The following is a 24,437-nucleotide window of genomic DNA, read 5'->3' as shown; positions in this document are numbered from 1 at the left end:
TTAATTGTATTCCATTTATTACTCCATCAGTTATTTGGAGGTAACTGGGCAACAAAAGACTGAACTATATATGTTCCCTGTAAAATTTCTCCTGTGCCCCAAAACTGACTCTGAGAGATGGGGAATGAGCCAGCCACTTCCTTGGAACCCATTTGAAAACTATAGAGGAAAGAATACTTGAGATCTGAGCTCTAGTTGGGACTCTTTCAGAGCCGAAAGCAGAGTTTGGATGAGTTGCATTTTTCCTGTGCAAAATGAGGACATGGATTTAAAACATACATTTATTACTCAAAATATCATAGAAGTCAGGTAAGAAACATGAATAAGTGAAGTAGTCTCAGTGCAATAAAACAGGGAGTAGTAGGGGCTCCGGCACACTGAAAAGAACATGCCGTGACCAATGATCCCAGCTGCTAATTCTCATCTACCTACACCAAGAATTCAGATTTGATATTGCCCTTTTTCCCTAAAGAAGCCAGAAACTTTTATTGTATATGTTGGAATAAATTATTTTTTAACACTTGAAAATATTTTTTTAATTTTTTAGTGTTGTTCAATTACAGTTGTCCCGATTCTCCCCCATTACTTACCCCTGCCCTACCCCCTCCTCACCTCCCACATTCAATCCCCCCCACCCATTGTCCATGTCCCTGGGTCCTTTATACATGTTCCTTGACTTGACCCTTCCCCTTCTTTCCCTCGTTATCCCCCTCCCCTCTAGTTACTGTCACTGTGTTCTTTATTTCCATGTCTCTGGTGCTATTCTGCTCACTTGTTTGTTTTGTTGATTAGGTTCCACTTATTTAATACATGATTTGGGCAAACAAAACATGACTTACAACCAACTAGCCATCCATTTGTGAGCTTTGATCCAAGTGTCTTTAGAAGATTCTTTCTAGTTGTGACTTTCCATTACTGTTCCAATGGGATTCCTAAATATAACAGCTGGTTCCAATCCAAAGCAGACGTTCTGTGGTCCAGGCATTCGGCCTTGCCTACAGGTAGACTTTTTGAGCCACACAAAAATGTTCACTTGGCTATAAATGGCACATACTGAGATTTCCTGAAGTAAACTGACTGATTACAAGTTTACATGCTGAAATTTCCAGTTTAGGTATTATTTTAATATATATGTGCATCTCCTTCCGATATTATGTAAAAGATGATACAAATTTAAAAAATGACTGTTCAGTTCTTATTTGATTCATTTGCCCTCATTTAATTAGAAGCAAATATACTGTTTAGCCTGCAAGAATGGAACTGCAAAATGTCAGCTTGGGTCTGACGCTGATTTAAAATCCTCAGAGTTTATAAATAGAAATTAGGATACTTGTTTGGGAAATAGGTTTCTGAATATTTTTCTTTTTTTTTAAACTTTTCTTATTTTTTACTTTTTCTAAAAAAACTTTCTTATTTCTATTTGAGAGGTACTTAAATGTGTGTAGTGCTACAGAAAGCTGATAGAGAAATAACATTCTTTCTCTAGAGTGGGAAAGAGATAGAAAGGCTGCCACCAAACCACATATTTTGTGCTTCTGAAATTATTTATCCCCCTGCAATCTTCTTTGACAAAGATGTAATTGCTTCAGGAATATAAAAGCAGAAAGGAGGCATTTGGCACGCAAATCTTTTCAATGCATTCATTTAAAAGATAAGCCAAACTGCTTCCAAATAGAAAGTTTCCCCTAAGTGGCAGCTAAATCCTGGAGATCAGGTTGTACACGTCTTAACATGAGCATTTCCTTTCCTTCCCTTGCAAAATCAAGAATCTTAACTCCTACTAAAAAGCAATGAAAAAAATTGTGTTGCAAGCCTGCTGATCTGAATTTTAGGATAAAACAGAAGTAGAAATCTTTCCCATAATTTTTTTTTTTAATGAGGCAGATGCACAAATAATGGGCAGTTGCAAAGTGAAATAAGGAAAACCATTAGCAAAAGAAAATAATAAAAGATACTCAAAAAGTGACAGAATGAGAAATTACAATTTATAAAGGTACAATTTATACATTATACCACAGCAGGAATTAATGTCAACTTCTGTGTGAAGATTAATATGAATTTACCAAGCACTTTGGATTAACATCATTATAGCACGTGATCTTCATGAAAGCTTTACCGAAAGAAAATCCTTGCTCGGTGCAAACATATACCTTTGAAAAACTGTTCTGTTGACTTTTTTTTTACAGTAACAAGGGTAGATGTTTTGATTGATATCTCTCAACTGATTCTATGTATAAACTCTCCAAATAGATGTGTGATCACCTTCCATCAGAAAAGACAAAATGTCAAGAAATGTTTAAAATTCCTTTGATATCCCTCATTATTACTTTTAAAATTTTTATTTAGAACTCTATCTTTGTCATATGGGTCCCTAAATCTAAAAAAACATAACAAAACAAAAACCAAAAAAAAATCCAAAAACAACAAAAAACCCACACCATTTTCAACTGAGAAATCTGAGCTCTTGCCAGGGATAAGGGTTAATATCAAAGTCTCTACAATTTATGTGGGATAGAAGTTTTTTAAATCATATTCGCACAGAACTGCTGTTTGAACTAATGGATGGCCTTTATTCTGCCATTTCATTTTACGTGTGTTTGTGACACAATATTTAGAATTCTGCAGTGTCGAAGCTGAAAATACTCTGTTTTTCACATAGAGCACAACCTCAGTGTGCTCCTATGGAAAAAAATTAGTGAGAAAGGTCACTGAGCATAGCAACAGCACCGAGACCTTCGCAGACTTTTCCTTCTCGTTTTACACCTGTCTTAAAAGTCAACCCATGCCTTTTAAATATCATGAGTTATAACGTATTCCTTATGAAATCATGGAAATGTAGTTCTGTAGTTGGAACAACAAAAAAACCCAACTCAAGTAGCTTAGACTATTTGTGCCTGCAAAGTGTAAAAAAAATAAAATAAAATAATAAGAAGTGATATTTTGAAAATGAATGTCTTAAGTGCCAAGGACTGTGCTATTTTATATGTATTATTCCAATTAAAACTAACCTTAAAAAGCCTCTGAGCTAAGTGTTCTTATTATGCCCACACCAGAAATGAGGGAACCGGAGCTGAGGAAGATGTGAAGCAACTTGCCTAAAGGTAAATAAACATATAACGTCTTTGAAGGCAAAAAGCAATGGCAGCAGCAATAACAACAAAAAAGTCAATTCCGATTCCTAGTCCATTCTTTTCATCATTATGGTTGACGGCAGGCGATTTAAGTCAAGCAATTTAACTTCTCCAAAAATGTCCTGGTTAATCCAAGGGTAAAGATCTTTGCTTGTCTTGCTTGATTTGTCATTTCTCGTGGATAAGGAATTGATGAAAATTGATCCAAGTATAGAAATCCAAAAAGGAATCTTTTTATCTTGTGTTTTTTATAACTACTACAGCACTTCATTGCCAAAATAAGGTGGAGAGAAGTAATACCTGATGTATTTAGGTGCAATGTTTTCATAGACATAACTTGTTACCATTGCGGTTTATTATTTCCATTTTTCTTCACACAGAACCCAGTGCCGCTCCCACAGATGTTAAGGCTACGAGTATGTCCATGTCGGAGATTCTCATTGCATGGAAACATATTAAGGAGAGTCTAGGAAGACCACAGGGATTTGAGGTATGAACAGAATTATTGAAAATAAGCTTTGCTATTTCTGCTAGCATCATATGCTTGTAAAGAGATGGTTTGGTGACATTTTAACAGGATTATATTACTTTGAAATTTTGCTCCGTGGCAAAGAGAGTAGGAAGTACAGTTTTATACTGATATGTATCACGTGGCTAATTAGCAGGCTTATTTTTCAGTGTAGAGATTTCTATAGCACAATGCAATTTTTTTCTTTTAAAGAGAGGAAAATAGATCTATTTCAAGAACTACAACTGGCTATTTACTGTTATCCCATGTATTGGTTGTTAAAAATTTTTGTGTATTTTCCTCTAATAATTAAATGTGTAAAACAAGTTTTTCTACTGTACTGTCCTTGGCAAATCTTACCTCCTATACTAACTTCTGAAATTTGACTGGAACTTAGTGATCTGTACCTAATTATTCAAGTGACTTAATTTTTTTTTATTTTATTACTTTTAAACACACATATGCAGCTTTATAATGGTGAAAAATTTATAACAATTCATTGACTTTAATGAAATGTTATCCTCCAGGACTGTGGACAGGGTGCAAACTTGAATATTCCACAAAAACAAGATGGCTGCTCCTCACACACCTCTTCTTGCCTTCCGCAGTCATTGATAGGAACTGGGGGGAGTGGTGGTGGGGTGCAACTAATAAAAGATCAAAAAGGATTAGCATACAACCTAAGATCTTAGTTGCCTTTAAACTTTTTAGTTCTTTTACTCTCTATCAATTCCCACTAAGGGAAAATTGTCTTGATTTTTGAAAAATGATAAAGTATACAACTTGTACACTAGCATGGTTTCTGGCTAAAAACACATTTTCTTATTCTCTTTGAGTTTTTAAACAATGCCTAAGAACTATTTGATTAATATACAGCTAGCATTAGATCATGATTACTGTGACTATACAGTATTTCTAAGAGTTACAGCAAGGACCATTTTTAAGGAACAATTATATCTATACAAAATCATGGATTTATCTCTACAGTCTTGCTTCAATCCATCATTTGGTGATACACAGTTCAGTACTATCTTATCATGATTGCCTGTTTATTTTATTAAAATCCTTTTTTCCTGTCCGTGCTGCAGGGAACACGTCTGTTCACCAGTGAACCCAGGACTGGTAGTACTTGGCCCATGGCACCTAGAATAAGTATTTGTTGAATGAATGAACACCTGTGCTTCACAATCATCCTCTTTTAACACCAATGTGGAAGATATTGGGTTGGCCTTCCCAGCCCCTTTTTACTGGGCCAATGCACCATTCCACAGCTGCTGTGAGAGTTGGCCACTAACGGTGCTCAGCTTCAACTCAGGAGAATTGCCCTCCACCCAGGAGTGCTGCCTTCCCTGAAAAATTACTTCCCACACACACAGGCCACCCAAAGCAATGATTGACTCTGACTGATATTGGTTCCTTCCTCAAGGAGGAAAAACTTTATGATGCAGTTTATGATTCAGAGCCTTTGCCAAGTGCATCAGACCCAAACTAGATTTCTTGGGCCCACACTCTTCCTCAGCTTCCTCTCCTTCCCTTAATCTCCTTTCCACCATTCCTTACACATTTACCTGCAAGCACTCTCATAATAAATCAAATGCACTCAAATCCCCGTCTCAAGCTCTGCTTCTAAGTAACCCAACCTAAAACTCTGTAAATATAGACCCACCTAGACCTTTGAATCGGAACATGTGGGGTGAGCACTTCTGGAAAGCCACGGAGTGTGTTCTGGTGTACAGAAGAATGAGGATCCAGGCTCCTACGTCTCAAAGTGGTGCTGCTCTCATAGTCACCCTCAGCCTTTTTTCTGCCTGCTCTAATAGTATGGCATTCACATTCCCCCAATGATAAACCCGTAATAACAGCTTTCTGTGAGGTCCGGCAGAGATCATGTAAGATTCAGATTTGTGCACAATTCTTCTCACCCTAAAATTAAATCATTCATTTATAAATCAACAAGTATTATTGAAAATCTACTAAGAACCAGAACTGGATGCTAGGGATAAAATAATGAGCAAAAAAATTAAGTCTGTTTTCTAATGAAGCTGATACTGTAGTAGAGAAGGCAAACAATAAACAAATTACAAAAAAAATGTGTGTGATATAATATTAATTGATGATAAATTCTTTATAGAAATATGAAACTGGACAAGAGTGTAGAGGGTGAAAGAGTCTGCTATTTATAGAGGTTTGAAAAATCACCCTTTCTGAGGTTTCGACATTTGAGTAGAAACATAAGAGAGAGAAGCAGAGAGGGGAGCAAACTCAAAGGCTCTGAAGGAAGAGCATGCTGCCCTTGTTCAAAGAACAGGACAGGAGAGACTTTGGTGAGATAACAGTAAGTAAGCCACAGTGAGGGCGGGAACCGAATGATGGAAAGATTGCCAGAACAAAGCCAGGTTACATGAGGTCTTATGAGCCACAAAAGGAGTTTGGATTTTATTTTAAGTAGGAGAAGAGGCAACTAAAGGATTTTTAAAAGGAAGAGTCAAGGCAGGATCTGAGATTTAAAAGCCTCTCTTCAGTTTACAGGGTAGAGAATAGACTTTGGGAAGACTGTAGGAACAACAGTGGAGAGGCAATTGGTCCAGCCTAGGTAATAATGAGGTTGCTTTTGACTAAAACTGCTGCAGTAGATTTGATGAGAAGTGGACCTTTTAAGATATATTTTCAATTGGAGATAAAACAGGATTTGCTAATAAATTGGAGGTTGAGTATGAAAAAGAGAGGAGTCAAAAATAATTCCAGGGATTTTTGACCCAAGGAAGTGGGTGAATGACATATCATTCATGTAGATGAGAAACTCAGAGAAAAGCACTTTTTAGAGAAAAAAAAATCAAGGATTCTGGTTTAGATGTGTTAAACTTTATAAGCCTTTTTATTTCCAAAAGGGTTGGTTAGTCATTTTTGTGTTAAGAAAAAGGTTAGAGATAGAGCTGTAACTCCAAGAAATCACCGTACATAAGTGGTTTTTATGTGTGTGCTGACTGAGGTTACTGCACAGTGATAAAAATGTCTGAAAACTGAGCCCTTCGTGGTACCTCACCATTTGGACCTCTGGAAAGGAAAGGATCTGACCAAAGAAACTAAAGGAGACGCTGAATAATTAAGAAGCCAAAAGAAGAATTTTAAGATGGAGTGATCTTCTGAGGCAAATGCTGCTAAGAAATTCAGAGAGATGAGGCCTGAGACCCCCCATGGGCGTGGCAATGCCGAGACCCTGGTGACCCCGGTGAGAGGGGTGTTTTGCAGTGCTGGTGATCTAGGCTTGACTAGAAATCAGGATCAAGGGTCACCTGAGGGTAACACTCAAGAGTGTCAGAGCACAATGTTCTTGCTAAGTCTACTGCACTCAAAATGACAAACTGTCACAAGCAAAAATGGACTTTTTTCAAGGATCAACCATTAATAGGAATGAATAAAATTCTAGAACAATCATCACAATGACCACATTTCTTAAAATAAATCAATTCAGATTCTGACAACTATTTTTACATATTGAAACAATACAAATTCCAAGGGCACAGTAACATTTATGCTATTTTATAGCACACTATAAATTGTAGTTTTAAAAATATGACATCTTGTTAATAAAAAATCAATATTGTGTTGATGGAAAATTTAAATGTATAGTTTTTTATAATCAGAAAATAATGAAAACTTTATATAGTTCAGTGGCCAACTGTACATTAACTATCATTTTAAATAAAATATAGTCATCAAAGACTACTCTTGATTAATACTATCTCATAACTGTATAGTTGCACGTGCATTTAAAAATAAATGTGATGTAAATAAAGCTTGTCAGCACCACTGCCACCCTCTATTTTCCGTATTCTTCATCCCTTCAAGGAGAGCTCTACCTGTGCCCTTCACCTTTCCCACCCTGAAACTTACTGCTTTCATCTTCTCATCTTTTTTTCTTTTTTCTGTTTTCTTCTCACTTAGTAATGATCTCTCCAACTAAAAATTGCTACAATAAAATATAGTAACCCCCTAAACCTTAATATTTCATCTTACCACTATCTGCCTCTTCTAATCTACCCCAGCCACAACTCACAACACTAGCTGTGTTTACTAACGGAAGAATTCTGAGTATGGTGACAGTAAAGCAAGTACCTTTTGTCACCAAAGGAATTGTTAATGGGTAAATTAAATGTACAATTTTATATATATATATATATGAATGACTCCTGTGAGTCATTTTTCTAACCATTATTGCAACTTTTCCTGTAATGTCTGAAAGAGCTAGTTACTATAAAGGTATTATGTGACTTTTTTTGAGTATTTTTATTTATTAAAGTATATTTTATTGATGATGCTATTACAGTTGTCCCAATTTTTTCTCCCCTTTATCCTCCTCCACCCCGCACCCTCCACCCTCCTGCATCCCACCTTGCTCTTAGTTCATGTCCATGGGTTGTACATATAAGATCTTTGGCTTCTCCATTTCCTACACTATTTTTAACTTTCCCGTGTCTCTTTTGTGCCTACTTATTATGCTTCTTATTCCCTCTACCTTTTTCCCCATTCTCCCCCTCTCCCTCTCCACTGATAACCCTACATATGATCTCCTTTTCTGTGATTCTGTTCCTGTTCTAGTTGTTTGCTTAGTTTTTGTTTTTCTTTTTTAGGTTCGGATGTTGATATTCGTGAGTTTGTTGTCATTTTACTGTTCATAGTTTTTGATCTTCTATTTCTTAGATTCTAAGTCCTTTAACATTTCATATAATAAGGGCTTGGTGATGATGAACTCCTTTAACTTGACCTTATCTGAGAAGCACTTTATCTGTCCTTCCATTCTAAATGAAAGCTTTGCTGGATAGAGTCATGTTGGATGTAGGTCCTTGCCTTTCATGACTTGGAATACTTCTTTCCAGTCCCTTCTTATCTGTAAGGTCTCTTTTGAGAAATCAGCTGACAGTCATATGGGAACTCCTTTGTAGGTAACTGTGTCCTTTTCTCTTGCTGCTTCTCAGATTCTCTCCTTCTGTTTCATCTTGGGGAATGTAATTATGATGTGCCTTGGTGTGTTCCTCCTTGGGTCCAGCTTCTTTGGGACTCTCTGAGCTTCCTGGACTTCCTGGAAGTCTATTTCCTTTGCCAGATTGGGGAAGTTCTCCTTAATTATTTTTTCAAATAAGTTTTCAATTTCTTGCTCTTCCTCTTCTCCTTCCAGCACCCCTTGATTCAGATGTTGGAACGTTTAAAGTTTTCCCAGAGGTTACTCAGCCTCTCCTCATTTTTTTGAATTCTTGTTTGTTCATTCTGTTCCAGTTGGATGTTTATTTCTTCCTTTTGTTACAAATTGTGGATTTGAGTCCCTGTTTCCTTCCCTTCAATGTTGGTTCCCTGTATATTTTCCTTTATTTCACTTTGTATAGCCTTCATTTCTTCCTTCATTTTATGACTGAACTCAATCAATTCTGTGAGCATCCTGATGACCAGTGTTTTGAATTCTGCATCTGACAGGTTGTCTATCTCCCTGTAGCCTAGTTCTTTTTCTGGAGTTTTGATCTGTCCTTTCATTTGGGCCATATTTCTTTGTCTGGGCGCACATGTTACTTTCTAAGGAGCAGAGCCTCACCAGGGCAGGGCAGCTCTCTTCGCTACATTGTGGCACTATCTTGGGGAAGGGGTGTCAGAGAGGGAACAATGCCACTTGCTCCTTTCTTGTCTCTTGCCCGCCCCACTTTCCATCACTTCCCTCACTTCCCACAGGCAGATTGTGCCATTCAGGTGCTGATTCCCAGGTGGGTGGGTTTGTGTGCATTTTAGGACCCCATGGGTCTCTCCAACAGACTCTCCTGTGAGACTGGAGTTTCTCCTGCCACCACAACCCCCACAGGTTTTTATAGCAAAAGGTTTTGAGTCTTTAGTTTTCTGTGCTGAAGCCCTGGGTTTTGTGGTCTGTCTCTCTCCCTAATTGTTCCTCTCAGATTATGGGCACACTAATGTGGGACCACCCAGTCAGCCAGCCCCAGCCTCACCCACATGGTTCTCCACCTTGCCACTTGTCCTGTCTGTCCTGGCTGCCCAACTCTTCCCCCCCTACCAGTCTGGATGAATGTTCCTTTAACTCCTTGGTTGTCAGACTTCCATGCAGTTTCATTTTCGGGCAGTTCTGGTTGTTCATTGTTTTTAAATTGGTTGTTATGCTTTTTTTGGTTGTGCGAGGAAGTGAAACATTTCTACTTATGCCTCCTTCTTGGCTGGAACTGTACCTATGTGCCATTTTGAGAGGTGTAGAGATGGTGTTGGGGCCACCTCTCTTTTTTTTCCGAGTTGAAATGTGTGAATAAGACAGAAAAGATTCTTCTCTTATAAATATTGTACTCTAATGGGGAAGACAAACAAAAAATAAAAAAGTAAACAAGTGATTAAAATAAACAGATAAGAATACATATAGAAGTTCAAGGGTAGAACACACCAGGTTCCTTTAAGGAACAGAAAGAAGTGGCGCAACTTGACCTTGGTGAGCAATGGTGTAAATGGAATCAAAAGTAGTCAGAGTTAAGTGGGCAGAGACAAGACTATGTAGGAATATGTAGGTTATAGAAAGAACTTGTATTTTATTTCAAATGCAATGAAAAGCCATCAGGACAAATATAAGAGAAGAGTGACAATGTACAATTTATATCTTTATAAAACATCAATCTGGCTGCTCTTAGTAAAAAAAAAAGGAAAGGGGAGAAAGATCAGGAATAGAAGTTAGGAGGTTATTACAATAATCCAAGCAAGAAGGATGGTGACTTACACTACGTCCTAACAGTGGAACAGGAGAAAAGTGGACATAATTTATAGGCAGGTCAGGAGGATTTCCTGACTCATCAAATATGGATGAAAAAGAAATGATTCCTGCATTAGTGAGTTGGGCAAATGAATCAATGGTGGTATCATTTACCAAAAATATTGGAAAAAACCTGGGCAAGGAAAAGATTTGAAGGTGGGAAATAAAGAATTCTACTTTGGCCAAATTCAGTTGGAAATTCCTATTAGAAATCTAAGAGATAAGTCAGATACGCAATAGGATATGTGACTTTGGAGTCTAATAGGAGATCAGGTTTGAACACATAAGGGTGACGGTCATAGGGGTGGTATTTAAGGCCATTGCATGAGATGAAAGCACCTAGGGACAAATTTCCAGAGAAGAGAAGAGGAAGGGAGAAGATGGGAGGATGAATGGGAGGGGGTTGCACTAAGCTGTCTTGATGCACTCAGCGTTTAGATGTTTAGCTAGCAAGGAGCCATCAGCATGAGACTGGGAGAGAGAGATCACTTTGGTAAAGGGAGAACCCAGGCATGAGAGGCATTAAAGAAACTAACATCATTGATCAAAAAGAAAGAAATGGTCAACTACATTTAAAGCTGCTAAGAGATCAAGCGAAGTCAAGGCAAATCAAAAGTAGTCAGCAAGTTAGGTGAGGCAGAGACAAGATTATATAGTCATATGTAGACTATGGAAAGAGTTTGTATCTTATTTCAAATGCCTGTTGGATTTAGAGGCTACTGGTGATTTTCAGGTCACCCCCATAATCAAATAAGAAATAAGCTTCCCTTACGTTTTCAATTTAGTTGCTTCCAGTAATAGGCATCTGCTACCCCAAAGAACACTACTGCTATCTAAACTGTGATTATTGGCAACAACCTGGGAAGAGGGAACTTCAGATCAGAGCTCTCAGCCCAGCAACACTTTTATTTGTGTGGACTCATCCAAAATTCCTGTTAGGATACCAATGTGTTTTAATATATGCAGGGGAGATTCACAACTCTTCAGTGATGGCATCAGAGATGGTTAAGATTCAGACCTAACATCTGAACATGTTTTTGTATCTATCAATGATTATAATAAGTGAGTCTAATTGACTATTACAGAAAACTATTTTAGCCTCAGACAAAAGCATTTAAAATAAGTGAAGATGAGATTTCTATATGAGAAACTTTCTTTGACATACCCAGAATAACAAGAGAGGTAACAAAAAATAAAATATAATTTCTGAAGGCATGTGAGTAGATTTATTTCCTTCTAGGATATTGTTCCTGTTAAGTACATACTCTACTGCCATTTTGATATCGATGAACTGTATCTCTGGAATACATTGTATTAACTAATAATAACACCTCAATACATTCTCCTTAATAAATAATCGAACTTGAACCTATATGTGGTTCACTTGACTCTGAAACATTTGTGTTTTCTGTTCTACTAATCATGGGAGGCTACCCCTCTGCAAGAGCTGTTTAGAGAGAAGATGAATACCGTCATGGGCAGGAAAGGCCCTAAGGCTCTCGTATCCTCACCTGACCGCTCACTCAAGTCCCTTTCATTCTCTCTCCAGTTCTCATTCTGACTGCTCCTCTGTTGATTAGCAGCCTGACTCTGACCGTAACCTGGATTGGCAGTCAAATTTGGATCTCGTATGTCCCTGATATGACTTTCTGTGTGTTTTGTTTGAATCTCACTTAGCATTTATTATTCATTCATCGACTTAATCAGCAAATATTTATTGAATGGCTGCTACGTTTTGGTGTGGTGTGTGGATTAAAGAATAAGGGAGATACATAAAGTCCCTGTTACCAACCAAAATTGGGGCTGGCAAACCGCTGCTGCACACAGGCATAAAACAAAGATTGTTGGGGAGGAAAAGGTCTTTATTAAAACATTGCCCAGTTGCTGGGAACAGGAGACTCCCCAGCTCCAGGCTCCTCTCTTCCGCAAAACACAGAAAAAAAAACGGCCACCCTTAGAAACAGAAATAGTGTCCAGAAATTCCACTCCATCCTTATCTGTCCTTCTGGAGTACAAGGCTGCTCTCCTGCTTCGGGCTCCTTCCCTGGAGTCCGCATGTGTGGGGCCAGCACCATCATCAACATGCCGTGGCTGCTTCCCACGGGGCAGTTGGAGCTTTGGCATTAACATATGAGAAATTTCTAGCAGTGTGATTGAAAATTGAAAATGGGTTATATTTTTGAATGTCTGATTTGTGAATAACCATGACTGTCCCTTCTGGATGTCTATTCATGTCATCGGTCCATGTAAGCAAGTTATTAGGTTTCAGTTTTGAGTTTATGAAGCCACCAGCGTTAAATGACCAGTGAATGGTATTCTGGACTCCTAGAGTAGAGACCCGCAAGGTTTTATGAGAACACCATGCCTTTCTGTACATACAAAATCAGTGCATTTGCCAGTCTGGGAAGAAAGAGGAGTAAATAAATGTAAGGCCAGATCTCATCATCTTTTCTATGTTTTCCCAGATCAGAAAGAAGGAAGAAGATAACTGTGTGATAACAAAAGGTAGATGATTCATGTGTTCAGTCCTCCACTCCTCAGCATTGATTAAGTATCAGGCACTGTGCTAAGCAGTGGAAATGTATACATTAATAAGATCTAGTTCCTGCCTTCAATCTAATATTGAAGGATGTTTATGGGAGATTTAAATAAAGAGAGAGAGAAAGACATTGGAACAATACAATTCTCATTTCCATAATTACCCCGGGATTCCTTAGCATCCTGATCCTCCAAAGAAATGTCAGTGAGAATAAGCCCATGTCAATGCCCTAAATGGGTATAAGTTTCTGTTTGCATAAGCATATGCTTCTAGCCCTAAAATGTCCTCAATTTTCCTAAATAAAATAATAAATCAATAAAATAGTTACTAAATAAAAGAAAAAAGAAAAAATTTTCTAGACATAATTATTTTTAACATTGTTGTATAGTCTGCCTTTAAAACAAAATCCTCCATGACAACCAAATTAATGGGGCTTGTATATTCCATGGCCTTTTGTAAGAGTATTATCAACATTCTGTGTTTAATGGCTGAAATAATTTCAACAATAAGCAACAGTGTATTTTTGTAGCGGAGGAGAAGTGCACAGTGTCCTGGTTTCAATTCCAATTTTTTTGTGTTTATTATTAAGAGGAACATAAGACAAAACAACTTGTGCTATTTTATAATTCTCACTAAAAGGCCCGCCTGGCGTCTCCTATTCTTGGGCCATGTTCAAAACTTGCGTGTGTTTATTTTAGACCTTTCAGAGGATATGCAACTCAGAAGTTCATTTCAGGCATGTCACTAAAGCCATTTCCACTTATTGATTGCACTAAAAAAACACCAAGTGTTTTTTGCTCTATAAAATAAGTTGTAGAGGAGATATTTTAAAGGGAGATGAGAGGTGGGTTTTTGACGGATTTGTTTTTCTGATTTTTTTTTTTAATTTGACTCTAATCATCAGAGCAGGAGACAGAAACAAGTGGACCACACCGATGACTGACATTAACTCAGACTAAGCTGATTGCACTTAATATGTATCAGGAAGTTGGAAGAGGTGTGTGTGTGTGTGTGTGTGTGTGTGTGTGTGTGAAAAATGAAGTTTCAGATAGAAATTAAAGGAGGAAAAGAAGCTGAAATGGAAGAAAAGAAGCTGAAATGGAGCCAGTCGCCAAGAGGCTAAAGCAAAGGCTATTTATTTTCCCTACACTGTGTGAGTGGCAGCTGTTTTACAGATTCTCTTTAGCTTTGTTATTATGTCTATATAAAAATAAGAATATGAAAAATCAACAGTAAGAACAAAGTAAAATATCAATTTTACTCTTCCTTTTCTGAAATTCTATGGACTCTGATTTAAATCAAGTAACTTTCATGTCCCTCTTATTAGATTTCCTTTGGGGGGTATTTTCATAGATTGGGAGGCTAAGAACCTATTTATGTGTTTAAAAATTAGCAGGAAATTGAAGAAGTAACATTTCAGGTTTTTAATTTGGTCCTTCCCCTGTGTTATTGAGAGGCAACTCTGTAGAGTTCTTTTAGAAAGCAATTAATTATTCAGTTACTGTGTCTCTTTCATTTGCTTCTAGATACATTGCTTCATTGAGGAAATGTTCTACCCAAATCACTTCTCAGATGTTTCCTTATTAAAATTTTAGATGACCAATATTTTTCAAAAATATTAGAATATTTGCCTGAATAGATTGTTTTATCCACATAAAGAACCAAAAGGGTATATCTCTTATATTCAGAAGCATTTTCCATTTTTTTATTCTTTTTTCTCCAATCTAACAATTCTACCTATACTTCTCTTTCCTGCCGTGTTTTCACAGTATCTGTCTTCTTGCTGCCTCCTATGGCTCTGCACCAACAACTTCATCTGCTAGGAAAGCAGAATCTTAACACCTCACCTTTGCAATAAACATTTTTTAAGTGTTTTTTATTGATTATGTTATTACAGTTGTCCCAATGTTTCCCCCTTTGCCCCTCTTTGCCTGGTTTCCCCCTTCCCTCCAGCGACCCCCCCCCCCCAGCCTTAGTTCATGTCCATGGGTTATGCATGTAAGTTCTTTGGCTTCTCCTACACTGTTCTTAACTTCCCCTATTTTGTGCCTACAAATTATGCTTCTAAATCCCTATACCTTTTCCCCCATTCTCCTTGCTTTCCCTCCAGCTAATAACCCTACAAATGATCTCCATATTTATGATTCTATTCTTCTTCTAGTTGTTTGCTTGGTTTGTTTTTGTTGTTGTTGTTGTTTTTTAGATTCAGTTGTTGTTGTTTATGAGTTTGCTGTCATTTTATTGTCCGTAGTTTTGATCTTCTTTTTCTTAAATAGGACCCTTTAGCGTTTCATATAATAAGGGCTTGGTGATGATGAACTCCTTTAGCTTTACCTTGTCTGGAAAGCACTTTTTCTGCCCTTCCATTCTAAATGATAGCTTTGATGGATAGCGTAATATTGAATGCTTCTCATCACTTTGAATAATTCTTGCTATTCTCTTCTTGCCTGAAAAGTTTCCTTTGAGAAATCAGCTGATAGTCTTATGGGCACTCCTTTGTAGGAAACTGCCTTTCTCTTGCTGCTTTTAAGACTCTCTCTTTAAGTTTCGGCATTTTAATTATGATGTGTCTTGGAGTGGACCTCTTTGGGTCCAACTTGTTTGAAACGCTCTGTGCTTCCTGGACTTGTATGTCTATTTCCTTTGCTAAATTAAGGAAGTTTTCTTTCATTATTTTTTCAAATAAGTTTTCAATTTCTTGCCCTTCTTCTCCTTCTGGTAGCCCCGTGATTCAGTTGTTGGCCCTTTTGGAGATGTGCCAGAGTCTCCTTTAAACTCTCCTCATTTTTCTGGGTTTTTGTTTCTTCATTTTGTTGTGGTTGAATGTTTATTTCTTCCTTATGTTCTAAATCATTGTTTTGAATCCCAGCTTCTTCCTTTCACTGTTGGTTTCCTGTGGATTTTTCTTTATTTCCTTTACATAGAGCCTTCATTTCTTCCTTTATGCTTTTGCCGTACTCAGTGAGATCTTTGACACTCTGACCACCGGTGTTTTGAACTCTGCATCTGATAGCTTGGCTATGCCTATAACACTTAATTCTCTTGCTGGGGTTCTTCATTTGGACCATATTTCTTTGTCTCCTGATTTTGGCAGCCTCCCTGTGCCTGAGTACTAGGTAGAGCCACTTCGATTCCATTTTAGCACACCTGCTAATTCATATGGGGCAGCAGAGCCTTGGGTATCCCCCCAGGGCAGCAGAACCATGGCTCTATGTGGGGGGGAGGGGTCAGAGAGGGGTCAATGCCACTGCTGGCTGACTTCTAGGGGCTTGCCTGGCCCTGGTTCCGTTTCCAGTCACCTCACCCACTTCCCGTATATGACTGGCATCCCTCCAGCTGCTGTCCTGGTTGTGGCTCCCGGGGTGGGTGGGTTTGCATTTGTACTGGCAGTTTCTTCCACTGCCCCAGCCCTCACTGGGTTTAAAGCCAGGAGTTATGCTGCTTAATTTTCCCAGCCCTGGGGCCCTCGGCTGCATGGTCTGGCCTGGGGCTGGTGTCCCTCGCTCAAAACGCTCCCTGATTATTATCTAGCACACATGAATGTGAGGCTGCGTGTTCCACCGGCCACCACCTCCTTGCCACTGCTCCACCTCTCCTCCCTTGGCCCACCTGCCTCCACGCCTGGTCCTCTCCACCCCTCCTATTCATCTGGATGAATATACCTTCTTTAAATCCTTGGTTGTCAGACTTCCTTACAGTTCTGGGTGTTTTTCATTTTTCCGTTAGTTGTGCTACTGGTGTAATGAGGTAAGGCATGTCTACCTATGCCTCCATCTTGACTGAAAGTTCCATTTCTGTTACTCTTGACACAATGTGAATTTACTGTACCACCTCTAAGTGGGGATTTTCTCATTCCTAAATTCAGTTATCCTGAGCTCATCATGGGTCCATCTCCAGGCTCACTCTCTATTACATAATGGACACTTTTACACACAGAGCATCCATGCAAAAGTGAAATCACAAATTTAGACAACAACTCACTTAATTTTATAAATACTTGGAACATTTTGTTAACATTATGTTAGACTGACCCATTTGAGAATCACCTAATTACAATTAAACCTTTTTCTTTTTGAAGGAAAGGAAATAGATTTATGTATTAAGCAACTGACAATGCACTAGTGGCAAAGAGAGACTAATTCAATGAGTGTTGAATAGATAGATATACATATGGTCTTGTTTATTATACTAAGAAATGAAAAATTTAATCAAGTGTTTAAAATCAAAAAAGAAAAAGGAAGCTTTACAAAAGTCATACTTTATAAAAATGCCAATTACTAATTGACTAATTGCTTATTACTAAATGACTGAGACCTTATTTTCAAATGGCCAAGATGTTTTTAAGTCTAAATGTACACAAATCACAAATGTATAGCTCGATTAATTACTACAAAGTACGCATACCCATGCAACCTCAATTCAGGTCATGAAACAAAACATCACTACAAATCAGAGACCCATCTGGGGTCGCCTACAGTCACTATCCTTATTCTTCCCTCCCCCCAAAAGGTAACTTGACTTCGGATTGGTTTTGCTAGTTTTAGGAACCATGCAGAGCTTTTTATGTCATATTTTTCATGCAACATTATATCGGTAAGATTCATTCATACTGTTATATGCTTTCTCCTTATAGCATTGTATGCATATCCCACAATTTATTGGTCATTCTACCAGAGAGAGACAGGAGGGTTATTTCCAGTTTGGGTCTATTATGAATAGACTTGACTGTAGAATAATTTGGGGAAACTTCCCACTTGAAGTGTTAAATCTGTTCATCCACGATCTTGCGCAGACCTCTGGTTTTTTGTTTTCTTTGATCCCTGTCCACACAGATATTGCAGACCTTTGATTTGTCTCTATTTTTTATTTTTTGTAACTGTAATCTTTGTTCTTAATTTATATTTTGTTTTTTTAACTTTGTTTTATGAAATACTTACATATGTGAAACATACAGAAAAGTATACTAATAATCTGTTTTATATATAACTGTTTAAACCTCCTATATATTTTATATAGTCTCAGCCATTATATCATTTCATCCAACATGTTTCATAAAAATCTCTAAACTGTGTGCTTTACAATATGGCTGTTACAGAACCCTGCCAATGCTGTTCTGGAAATAGCTGTGGGGTTTGATTGCCCACCACCAAGAAGCGTGACTCCCAGTGCCAGAGTTTGGTGAAAAAGGAAAGCAGTCATTTATTTAAAGGTTATACAGATTTAGAATAATGGCAGATTTCTGCCATTAAGTCCCACACCCTTTTAAAGTACCCCAAAACACATAGTCCTGCCTCCTTTTGTCAAACCAGGCCAGTTTCAGAACACGTCGGTCAGAGATTTTGTATTTCAGAAAAGCAGAAATCTGCAGATCAGCATTCCTGGTCACAGTCAGATCCAAGCATCTCTCACAAATCTGGGTGGCTAGGCAGGGCCCCTGCAGCTCCGTTAGCTCTGCAGCTGCCTTCTCCAGGCAGATTCAAATCTGGGTAGGTGGGCAGGACCCCCACTGCACTGCCAGCTCTGGTGACTCACTAGACTTCTGGCTTTCAGACCTCCTCTCTCTTACTCCAGACTGCAAGGCTCTCTCCCTTCTTTTACTCCAGACCTTGTGGCAGACTTCGCATTCCGCCTGCCCTCATTTAAATGCTTGGGCCAGAACTTCCTGCGTGATCTCATATTTGGTCCTTCCTATGATGTGTTAGTGTCTGCCCTCCCCACCGGCCACCATATATTTTACCTTCATTCGGCTTCCATTTTTACTCAGGGCAAAAGTTCCCATCGACGCGTGGACATCTGGGGTGGGCATCGCCAACCCCCTTCTAGCACAGGTGCTATTATAAGTTCCCCCTTCCCCCACCCCCACTATGTCACGATTCCCTGAGAGTTCTCATAGTCACATGCACAGTTCACCCTGGACAGCAGCCCTCTTCCCTTCTGGAAGGCATGGTTATTAACTTACCATTGGTAAGCAATGTATTTTAAAGTCTGTATCATCCACTTCAGTGGGTCAAGGATTGTGGGGGGCTGTTCTCCTGTTTTCAGGGAACTCTTGCTCTGAACCCCATTACATTGCCACCTTTCTGCTCCCCGAAAAGATGCATGTTGAAGAATGCATTGAGTTTAAAAAGCAGCAAACTCAGAAATCCCACTTAATGCAGCTCTTTTAAGGACAGATCTCTCTTGGTTGCCGCCTACATTGTTACCTGGTCCTAGTGATTTTCCCTGGGCAAGCATGCTTTAGCATTCACCCAAGAATGTGAACAGAGTTTGTACTCAGATTTGGGGTCTTACCCTTTTTACAGTTCTGTTGCTTTTTGAATTTCTGAGGTTTGCACCTGCTCCTTCTTAAACTAAACTCCAACCTTTGCTATTTCTGCTAGCAAGACTGCAGGCTTCTGGCACAGTAGCCATGGGTTCTCAAACACAACAGCCACGAACTTCCTTATTACTGTTTCAGCTTGTCAAGAGTAAATTCTCCTCCAGCTTCTGTCTGCTTTTGTACGCTCTCCAAGGCTTTTGGATTCTCACCTCGGGCAGGATTCACATCGCTGCTTTACCCAGCCACCATTTCTATCACTGCCATTTTGCTGTCTCTACGATCTGTGGTATTTTCTTCCTGTCAGTAACTTGTATTTTTTTCCTTCTCCCTCTCCTTTCTCTCTCTCTTTCTAATCACTCTTGATCAAAAGAGATTTACTATTTTTTTGGTCTTTCAAAGAATTAATTTTGACTTTATTTTTTTTCTCTATTCCATTATTTTTTCAATTTATTAAATATTGCCCCATACTTTTATTATATGCTTCTTTCTAGTTTATTTGGGTTTAAAATGCATTGTTTATTTTCAAATTCCTTAAGATGGATATATTACTGTTTTTGGCTTTTTGTCTTTTCTAATATGTGTTGTAGATGAAAACTATACATCTTCAAAACTGCATTCCTATATGGAGTAAACCACATAATGTGGTTAAGTACATAGTGACTTTTTAAAGATTAATGTTCTTCTACTGAAAAGTGTTAACTTTCATAACAAAATTTTATTCTTTTATTTGATTAGTATATATTAAGAGACTATTATTTTTACAGTTCATCTTGCAAAACACATTTAAGTATCTTTGTTAGAATAAAATAGTCCAAGAATTGTATCTATTCAATATGCTGCATTTTAGATGATTTGAGTAAAGAAGATGAAGAAGGGAAGGGAAATAACATTTGTGAAAAAGACCTACATTGAACTACATGTATAAGAATAAATTCAATTATATTTATAGCCCATCTTCTTTAGCATATTTTATTTAGATAGTAATGACAGCTTCTAGGGAAAACAAATACAAATCCATTCAGTAAATTATATTCATTAGTATGTTCTTGCTGCATTTTAACTTTCTCACCTCATATCCTTTAATCACTTTTGAACTGTCTCATAAATATTCAAAAGTTTAACTAAGCATTGTTTATTTATCTTATTTGATTCATTAAATTTAATCCTCTGTAGTAAAATTACCTCTGGGCACAAAACAACTAATACGCCTGCAATCTAATAATGCTGACTGCCAGTATATCTCAGAATATTGATTGTGAATAGCCAATTTAATAACTATACCTAGTGTTAAACTCAGGAGATTAAGAAACTGGAGATTAACTTAATTAAGGCTAGCAGAAACTTTCCTGACCAAAACAAATTTATCTTCCATGGGAAATGCGCTCCCTATACATAGGATTTTGAAACTCTCAGTAGAACGGCACGGCTGAACTTAGATGTACGTAAGAAAAGAGTAGTGTAAAAGGCAATTTAGGCATTATGAGAGAAAAGGTCATAGTGATTCAAACTTTATGTAAAGGTGAGGAATTATTAGACAAGTTGGCTAGTAATGAAATGTCTGCTTCAAGCCCTTGGTTTATATTAGCTGCAACTTATGAATTTAGGAATGCCAGTGAGTTGAATGGAAGCACGTAAACAAGTTTTTCTTAATTCCCATTAAAGTAACCATGAAGCCATGAGAAAACAGAATCGTTATTGCAGTCACAAGGAGGGATATGAAACAAATGTATTAGTAATATTTTCTAGGTTTTTCTTTCCTTTCGTCTTTATGCAATGCCTCAGGCTCAAAATCCCATCTTCTAGTTTCAAGCAAACAATGAAATAGCCTCTGGCCTCCTTCTCCTTTATCTTTTTCTTCAGTGAAGCAAACTGAAGCCACCCACGAATCGTTGTCTCTCATCTCAGGCATGGGTAGATTTCTTTGTGTCTCTTAGAGAATATGAGCAGAGACCTGCGCTGACAACCCGGTGTCTACTTGCACAGCATAGGCCTCTGGTCCAGGAAATACAGTCTAGCGATGGATGTCTCACCATTCAAACAAACCTTCAGTTCTTTCTTAGAACACTTAAAAATCAGTGAGGTAAGATCCAAGAATGATTAAACAGAAAAAAACTCTTTAAAGGAAGGATACAAATGAAAAGGCTCAGTATGAATATCTTCTCATATAATTTTCTTGTAAATCAAAAGAAAAATTTTAAACATATGATTCTAAATATCACTAAGAAAAAGGGAGACTATTTCTTTTATATTTAAAGAGAGATCTAGGATATGAAGAGAATGCAATAAAATCAAAACCAAAGTAACTAAAATAAAATATTCATTAGAAGCAATGAAATGCAAATTTTATACTACTAAATATTTAAACCAGTGCTTCTGAGTACAAACTTGGGAAGTAATCTGAGAATGCAAAGTAAATGAACAAGGAAGTTTTACTTTAAGGTGAGAAAGAAGATGGCAGACATGAAAAACAAAAAAAGGGGTTTTGATCCATAAACAGTAGATATCTGCCAAGATGACAGAATATCTGGAGCAAAAGCAATAAAACAACAATAACCATTTAAAGTAAAAAACAAAAATCCAATAAGTGAAAGTAACAACAAAAATCCTTACATTTAAAGTAGAGAAATCCCAAAGTTGCAGGAAATATTAAGACTCCTTCTTTGTCATGCCCATAACTTATCTACCACCAAAGTCTGCTGATCGTATTTTGTGAATACTTGGCTCCATACCTGCCTCCCTGTCCACCACTCCAGCCCTCGTGCAGGCTTCTTACACAGACTCTGGCCATGCCTCCCAGCTGCTCTTCACATCTGCCCCCTTTCCAATCTCTTCTCCATATTGCAACCATTTATTCACGAAAACAAATTATAGAGGGCCTCTGGGTGCCAACATAAACAATTAAACAGATAAATTAGGGTACTTCCACATAGTGATAATTATAAGTAATAATAACAGTAAAACTCAGAATAATGTAAAAACAGTGACTAAGGGAGGGATGGTTTCTTTAGAGAAGTAGCCTAGTGAGGCTTCTTGGTGAAGCTAAAACTTGGCTAAAAAGGAAATAGTCATTCGGAGGAAAGAAGCTCCCAGGCAGGGGGCATCAGAAATTCAAAGGCTCGGAATTGGGGATCTGAATGAGTCTGAGGCCTGTTTTGCTGGCAGGTGGTGAATAAAGTGCGATGAGATAAAAGATGAGGCTGGAGAAGTGCACCTAGACCATCTCAGGTAGGGCCTTGTAAACCATGGCGAAATGCTGGGAATTGATTTTAAGTGCAATATGGGGGCTTTTTAGCAAAGCAGGGATTAGACTGACTTACTTTTAAAACAAACTTTAGACTGCTGAGTGATTTTTTTCAAAACACAAACTTGACTGTGCTCCATGTATATTCCCACCAAAAGATCTGGCTCCATCCTTTGTCTCCAGTTTCAAGCTGAGGCCCACTCACCCCCAACCTCCACACCAGGCTAACTGGACCTTGTTCAGGCCCACGTGTACCCTGTTCTCCTCTTCAGACTGCACACACCACTCCTCTGCCTTCCCTCCCTCTTTGCCCGCTTAGCTCCTACTCCCCTCTCCGTCAAAATTCAATGTTTCTGTCTCAGTGAAGCTGTCCACGACCAGCCTCTCTGCACTGAGTCCCATCCTACATCACAGATATCTTGCAATAGGTAGTTTGTCGGAACTTCAATTTCACATTTGTGCGGTTATTCATTCAGTGGCTATTTTGGCTATTATGTTTTTCAATTAATAAACTTTTTAACAGCAGTTTTAGGTACACAGAAAAAGTGAGCAAAAGCTAGAGACAGTTCCCCTACACCCCCATCCCCCATGTGCTCTCCCCCACTACCTACATAGACCACCAGAGTGGTACATTTGTTACAGTCAATGAACCTAAATTGACCAAAGTCCAGAGTTTAAATTAGGGCTCAGTGTTGGTGTTGCACATTCTAGGAGTTTTGACAAATATGTAATGACATGTAACCACCATTGTAGTATATTGCTCAGAACTGTGTCACTGCCCCAAAGCTCCACCGTGTCCTGCCTGTACTGTCTTCTTTGACTCAGCATTAATCCCCAATTGCCTGCGGGCACACAGCTTAGCAAATAATACCTATTCAAAATAATTTTGAATGAATAATTTCATTAATAATTTTTAAGAGTTTTCAATGGTACAAAAGTCAGACTTCTTTTTTGCAACATAAATTACAGCAGAAAATAGAACTGTGTTCTTAAATTCAAGGAATACAATATGGAATGAGCAAATATAGAAATAAGTGAACACAGAAGCTACTATTTGTAGTTTTAAAATATAACAGGTAACAAAAAGTGGATAGAAGATAAATTATTAGAAAGAATTCTGTACATTTGGAATTTCCCCTACTTCTCTGTCTTCATTTAGTCACATGACTGAAGTTGTGAACTCCCCTCCTAAATGAACACAGACGTAGGGGAAAATTCACAACCCGTCCTGAAACCATCAGCTGCATATTGCAGCAGTCATGGGTTTTAGATCATGTGACTTCATGTAAGGGAACTGGCTTGTGTGTGCCATGAATATCTTAGAATCACCGTACCAGATAATTAAGTATACTATCTGCATAGTTGTTGTTGTTGTTGTGTTGTTATTATTATTATTGTTATCGAGAATCAACTTTGGAAAAATGGGATAACGACTAAGAAGAGCCATCCTGAAGATGTAGGTACAAATCTACACTCTTAGGTGTGTTGACTGACTCAGAATTCATACTTCCTGCCTGCCACTAATAATATTACATATCATTATATCATTATAGTTTAAATAAAAATAATTTTACAGGACAAAATCAGAAATAAAAATACTATGAAGAGTAGCAAAAAAAGGCAACTAGTAGACTAAACGACAAAATCAGAAATATTAAAACATCTAGAAATAGAATAGTTCAAGTAGTTGAGGGACAATAGGGGAGTTGTCTAAAAATATTTATAAAACTTAGGTAAGTAGTATTCTACCTGTTTTATAAACAAGGATATAATGATTCAGTGGTTAAGTAACTTGTTCTATGGTATATACAGCTTGCAGATGTGAAAACTACGATTAAAATATAGACTTTTTGGCTCTAAATCCATGATCTGCCTAGAGTTTAAAATAGTATAGGGTAACTCAGTCTCATAC

General features: G+C 37.9%; 1 protein-coding gene across 1 annotated transcript in view; it reads left to right on the top strand.

Moving 5' to 3' along the window:
- Positions 1-24,437, top strand: part of CNTN5 (contactin 5) — a 1,123,225-nt gene that overhangs the window by 1,074,906 nt on the left and 23,882 nt on the right. Inside the window, exon 21 of the mRNA XM_024574613.3 lies at positions 3,512-3,621. Within this exon, the coding sequence (XP_024430381.3) occupies positions 3,512-3,621 (110 nt within the window). The remainder of the gene's footprint in view (positions 1-3,511; positions 3,622-24,437) is intronic.

The sequence above is a fragment of the Desmodus rotundus genome, chromosome 5 (assembly GCF_022682495.2).
Source record: "Desmodus rotundus isolate HL8 chromosome 5, HLdesRot8A.1, whole genome shotgun sequence".
Classification (NCBI taxonomy): domain Eukaryota; kingdom Metazoa; phylum Chordata; class Mammalia; order Chiroptera; family Phyllostomidae; genus Desmodus; species Desmodus rotundus.
This window is presented reverse-complemented; position numbering and strand designations above follow the sequence as displayed.